The sequence below is a fragment of the Condylostylus longicornis genome, unplaced genomic scaffold, assembly GCF_029603195.1.
Source record: "Condylostylus longicornis isolate FDR11 unplaced genomic scaffold, ASM2960319v2 ptg000001l, whole genome shotgun sequence".
In the NCBI taxonomy this organism is placed as follows: Eukaryota; Metazoa; Arthropoda; class Insecta; order Diptera; family Dolichopodidae; genus Condylostylus; species Condylostylus longicornis.
Window position 1 is genome coordinate 1,854,913 of NW_026577970.1, and position 6,518 is coordinate 1,861,430.

General features: G+C 27.5%; 1 protein-coding gene across 1 annotated transcript; it reads left to right on the top strand.

Moving 5' to 3' along the window:
* Nucleotides 1-3,570: 3,570 nt before the first annotated feature.
* LOC129607255 (dnaJ homolog subfamily B member 14) lies at nt 3,571-5,563 on the top strand. Its single transcript, XM_055518161.1, has 5 exons — nt 3,571-4,021; nt 4,071-4,657; nt 4,719-4,837; nt 4,929-5,092; nt 5,158-5,563. Exons 1-5 carry the CDS (start codon nt 3,889-3,891, stop codon nt 5,268-5,270), a joined length of 1,116 nt encoding a protein of 371 aa, XP_055374136.1. The 5' UTR covers nt 3,571-3,888; the 3' UTR covers nt 5,271-5,563.
* Nucleotides 5,564-6,518: the final 955 nt, after the last annotated feature.

Consider the following 6,518-nt stretch of genomic DNA (forward strand, 5'->3'; position numbering starts at 1 on the left):
ATATGTATGACACCTACATTTTGGCTTTTAAACATCGAACAAATTTGTACCCATATTCTGTTAGTCGCATCACTTGCTGTGATGGTTTATTATTTAAAAATTTTGCAATTTTCTAAATAAAATCAATTCCGAAATTCGAAATTTTATATTGAAAAATCACATAAAATCAATAATGTCCCATCACCCCAAGTGATGCGACTAGCAGAATATGGGTGTTGATTTTTAAAAAGTTTTATTGAAACACCACCATTCACAAACAAAATATTTCGCCAAAAACACGTTTCTACATGCGTCAAACTACAAATCAATGGAAGCACTGTGCAGTTATTTTATTTTTTCTGTTGTAAATTAAAAATACTGCTACTGGTTAATAGTAGCAGTATTTTTAATTTACAACAGATTAGGTTATAATATTTGAAATGTTTTTTGTATTAAATTGACGTCTCAATAATAAACAAACATAATTATGCCATAAAATTAAGGTCTTTTTTACTCATAATATCAAAAAGGATCGTTCCATTCACAAACTATGCCTATAAGTTCAGGAGCAATTTGAAAATGTAAAAAGAATACCAATAATATAGAAGTGTTTTAGGGATTTTTTTTTGTGATTTTTAAAGAAATTGCAGAATTTTCTGCAATGGATTTTGTTTTTTCTAATTTTGGATTATTAAAAATGCTTGTAATGAAAAAGTAGCAAATTTAGTTTTACCATTAAAACTTATTGAACAAAATAAGTTTTTAAGAATCTGAAGAAAAAATTTTGTTATCTGAAGTAAAAATTCAAGAAAAACGAGAAAAAAAATAGAGTTGACCTTGTCAACTCTGTGATACCCGTACGAATTTGTTATCCTATGTGCGAATAACTAATGTGACATAACTAACTATGGGGCAGACTATGACTTTAAGTTGCCGTATTACCATATTAATTTATGCAAAATTTCAGTACTATGTGTTTTTCAAAATACTGGTTGTGCCAAACTACTATTGAAGTTGTATGGCAGCTACCCGAACCGTTACCCCGATCATGTCCAATTTAAATAGGGTTCTGGCACTTACTACAATAAATCATTTGTGAAAATTTGGTGAACTTAGCTCAATTAGTTTTTGAGTTATCGTTGGGACGGACGGACGGACGGACGGACGGACGGACGGACGGACAGACAAAGCTAAATCAACTCAGAATTTGACGCTGATCAGAAACATACACTTGAGTCTATATCTAACACCGTTATTTCTTAGCGTTACAAACGGTAAGGCAAATTTAGTATACCCTTCGAACATACGTTCGTACGGGTATAAAAAGTATAAGTAATATGCATTTTTCGCATGTTTTTAATGGCAAAACTATAGGAGATAGAGGAAAATGTTATATGGGTTAGCTTTTAGATCGATATTATAGCGTATCGAAAAAAAATAACATTGAAATTAAGTTTTTTAAAAAAAACAAAATTATGCCTTTGACGAGCATTATTGCGAAAAATGTGGCTCAAATCGAATTGATTGTAAGACCATAAAACAAGGTACCGATTGTTACTCTATGATGCATGATTCCGAAGTTATAAGCATTGATTTATATGCCGGAAAAATCTGGTACCTATTTCTCAACTCTGTAGCTCTTAAACAGCTACAGAACTGAGAATGCTGCTGCAAATCGTTCAAAGAATTTGCGACCTTATATGAACCATCCTGTATTTTATGCCCATATAAATGTTGCTTCTATTGAAAGCTGATTTCACTCAAGTCTATCAAAAAATTTTACTTACTTGGCTTGAAGCTGATGTACACATTGCAACAAAACAAAACTTTTCTATGTCTAAATTTGAGACTTCAAATTTTTGCACTCTTTTTTAAATTAAATATCTTGTTCATAAAATGCTTGTTTAGATGATTGAAACATGTGAATAAGTATTTTTAAAAAAATTTATAATTTGAGAATAAAAAATTATGGAAGAGTTGTTATATTCCTACATTAAACGATTGTACGCATTGTGACAAGGACTTTTTCCTTAAGATCGCCAGAAAAAGCCATTTTCAGATTTAAATCGCGTTAATTTTATTAAATATTTGAAATATTTTCAAAAAATTTTTCAGATTGATAGGGTTATTATGATTACTCTTATTATAATTTTTGCGAACCATAAGTTAAAATTAACAGAATTTTTCTTAGAGTTTTTTTAACCTTAGAGTTAACAGAAGGTCTATTTTAGATCCCGAAGCGCTTATGTTTTAATATTTTTATTAAGGTCGAATTTGATTCCACCACGAGCTTCATCTGGATTACTTTCCATTAGTTCTACTAATTTTGCGAACTGCTCCCGATCTTTAAAATTTATACAAATGCTACTTTTGTTTTGCCATAAAAAAATAGGTCTATGACATGTACTAGATGCTACATGGTATAAATATCATTTATTAAAAAAAAGTCATTTTAATTACATTTACCTTATTATAGGTATTTAAAAATTATATATTATTTTATTAGAAATCCGTATTTTTGATAATTCAATTCAAATTTAGTACTTACTTTATGATCTTTGTTAGACAATAAAGAACTGAACATGCTGCAAAACATGTGTTTGATAATTCGGTACATTTTTGCAGTTTGTTTAAAAATTACAACTGCATTATTTTTACGATGTACACCCAACAAACAAAAAAAGAAATCAAAACTAATGTTACTACTGCGGAAACTGTTTTGTATTAAAAAAAATTATGTTGGATTTACAAAATTTATCAGAGCAAGTTTCTTTCAAATTTTGTTATTACTTTCAGTAAATTTTGTTTAATTACTTTCAGTAATTAAAATAACAATATTTAATTTCATGTTTTCATTTTTGAAATTTTAAAAAACTAAAAACATATGACAATGTTAGAACTTTCACAACCAAAATAGTTGTTTTATATGCTAAAGTAGAATTTGCAGTTTCGCACCTGCGTCTCTCTATTGCCTAAACCATTAGGTATTTAAGTTTTAAGTTAGAAATGCGGAAGCATGTTGCATTATCGGGAATGTTCAATATTTTACTTCTTTTTCAGTTTTCACGAAGCCTTAAAATAATGTAATATTGAGTTGGTAATATAACAATAAAGTTTAAAAATTAATTCGAGTCACCAATAACTTTTATTTGCTTAGTTTTGACTTTTGACCATTTTTGACCATAATAGTTCTATAAATTCTGCCAAACTAAATCAATACAAATCAATAAAATTATTTTTTAAACATAGAGTAGCACGCTAAAATAAATATTTTATTTAGTAATATTTATACGATAAATTAAAAAAATGGGAAAGTCGTGTCTTGAAACGACTACTTTCAAATATGTATTTGCTTTATGACACAAATTTTGAAATCAGCAGAAAATTTATTTAAAAACGTAGCAATATTAACCAACCTGGTATTTTTGATTACGAATGTCTAAACGCTGTCAAAACAATTTAAGAACAAAAGGTTTGTGTCTCAAATAAGAGATTTACTTTGCAAATATGGCAACATTAATTATGAAGTTTCAAAATGCCAAATATATAGTTTGACGTTCTGATTTTGCTGGAAATTTAAAAAAAAAATTCTTCGTAAATAAATTATTTACCATAATAGCAAAATACCACATAAATACTTTTTCTAGTATTTAGCTTAATTTTCCACGTTTAAAAAATAACACAACAAATGCTTTCGATAATAACGATATAATTTTTTCTGCTAATACTAGAATAAAATAATTTATTTACTTTAAAATTTCATTGTTGACGTCAATACCATAATTTAATTATTCAATTCTATAGTTACTAGGTCGCAATTGCAAAGGATATTAGCTCTTAAACGGATAGTTATAAATATTTTTTGAATATTTTTAAGTAGAAGACTTTTTTCGCTGGGTAAAACACTCGATGGAGGGCAATAGAGATGAAGCATTCAGGTGCATTGAAATTGCAAGAAAAGCTTTAACAGAAGGAAAATTAGAACGAGCTGAAAAATTTTTGAGCAAAGCTGAAAAATTGTTTCCAACTAAAGAGGCTAAAGGTAATAAATTCATTTTCAAAAAACTTTAAAAAAGAAATTTCGCTTTTAGATTTACTCTCTAAGTTAAAAAGTTTCCCGTCAAAAGATGGCTCTAAAGAAAATTTTTCTGAAGAAACTGATGGGCCACACAAAAGACATACTACATCTGGTCAAACAGGTTCGCAACGAACAACATCACCGACTAGACATGAGCCGGAGTATACACAAGATCAAATGGATGCTGTTAGGAGAGTAAAAAAATGTAAAGATTACTATGAGGTGTTAGGTGTAACAAAAGATGCATCTGATTCTGAAATCAAAAAGTCTTATAAGAAATTGGCTCTGCAGTTACATCCTGACAAAAATAAGGCTCCAGGTTCTGTAGAAGCTTTCAAGGCTGTAGGAAATGCTATGGCAGTGTTAACGGACGCAGAAAAAAGAAAGCAATATGATCTATATGGCAATGAAAGCTTAAGTAGTGGTAATCATTCTCACGGTATGGGTAGGCAAACATATTCAGAATATGCATTTGCGCGTGGATTTGAGTCTGAAATTACACCAGAAGAGTTATTTAATATATTTTTTGGTGGTGGTTTTCCGCAGCAAAATGTTTACACGAGGCAGAGACGTTTCCACAATCGAGAGCATCAACATTCGGTATTTATTATTTTAATTGTTTATACATGTCTCATATTTTTTTTATATCTTTTATATTTAGCAACCGCAATCAAATTATTCAGCATTAATTAATTTATTGCCAATTTTGCTGCTAATCGGTTTATCAATGATGTCGTCATTTTTTATCTCAGATCCAATCTACAGTTTACAGCCAAGCCAGTAAGAAAGTCGAAAACAAATTTAATTTTAAAATAGAAAAATTATACATATTATGTATATGTATGTATATATGTATTTATTACTTTTTCAGTAAATACTCGATTCAAAGACGTACTAACAATTTAAAAATCCCTTATTATGTTAAAGACGATTTTCATTTGGAATATCAGGGTTCTGTTGTTAGATTAGAAGCTTCAGTAGAAGAAGATTATATGAATCATTTAAGGCATTCTTGTAGCAGAGAAAGAAACTATAGTAAATGAAATTCAAAATTAAATAAATTAATTACATTAAACGACATATTCTAATTTATATTTTAGGGGATTCTATGATAAATAAAGCGAAAATATTTGCAGATAGGGATCTTTATAGAAAAGCACAAAATATTAACACACCGTCATGTGATAATTTACAGAAATTGCTGAACATGTAGTTAGAACTGCGTAATACTGGGGGAAATATTGGAACTACGGCATATTTAAATAAATTTTACAATCATTAAAATTTGGCTCCATGTGTCTTTGAAATAAATTATTTATATTAGAAATTTTTTGCTTATTTTGTTTATAAAACAATACTAAAGTGTATGTTTTTTCTATTCCTTTAATTTAATGAAGGTATTTGTTTTACAAACTTAGTTTTTGAAATTGCTTATTTGGAGAGTTAATTTGTTTATACATATATATTTTTATTTACGTATTATTAAATTTGGTTTATTGAATGTGATTTGTTTTTGTTTTTGAATTAATGCATTAAGAACGGAACAAAACTATTTAAAGCGTTGTTGCTACAAGCATTCATATTTATCTTAAACATATAATGAAGTACATCTTTAAAATGCTTTTATTGAAATTATTTCGAACTAGAAACTAGAATAATTGTAGAAATATTGGAAATTGTAATTTCAATTAGAACATTAGAAATTTTCATTTAAAATAAATTTTTGATCATATAATATAAGCAAGAAACTATTTTGTTTTAAGTCTAAAAAATCATAAAAACAAAATATTAATTTTTAAAAGTAAGTGTAATATATTTTGATTCGTTAATGACAAAATAATACATTTCAAATAAAAACCAAAGTTTAAATAATCTAAGCCTATATTAATTTTTAAAGTATGTTACCTAAAAACATGTGTTTTATTTATAAAAGTAAATTTATAAATCAATTTAATATAGTTACCAAAATGTTATTTTCCTTTACCAGAATGTGTTTACTAGAAAGATATATTACTTAAATATTTTGTGTTTTTTTTTAATTAAGAAAAAAAAATATCTTTGCGTAATAAATAATTGTTAGATTCGGAAGTTGTTAAGAAATAGCAAGATATTTTTATGAGAGAATAAAACGTAGTTCCTTTTCAAAATATATCTCATATATCCCAATTTGTACAAAAGCAAATTTATATTAACTTAAGTGGTTGTTCAATGAATTAGAAATCAACCATAGACTTGTGATAGACTTGAACTGATGGAATGATATGAACTTGTGGATATTACTTAAGTTCAGAAATTGTTTTGAAAAATAAACTGTTATACCCAGGAAATAATTCCTGCAAAATGGTTTACGAACTAAGAAAGAAAATAATTATTACACAGCAAGTTGAACTTTTGGATTACCAAAATTAAAAGTTATATATGTACATACATAAATAATTCTAAGCATCACTTAAAATATTGG

What these genes read in the sequence shown, in the direction of transcription:
- LOC129607255 (XM_055518161.1), top strand. Translation starts at nt 3,889, where the DNA reads ATGGAGGGCAATAGAGATGAAGCATTCAGGTGCATTGAAATTGCAAGA. An exon ending in TCCAACTAAAGAGGCTAAAG is followed by an intron (nt 4,022 to 4,070) that starts GTAATAAATTCA and finishes TTTCGCTTTTAG; the next exon opens with ATTTACTCTCTAAGTTAAAA. An exon ending in ATCGAGAGCATCAACATTCG is followed by an intron (nt 4,658 to 4,718) that starts GTATTTATTATT and finishes TTTTATATTTAG; the next exon opens with CAACCGCAATCAAATTATTC.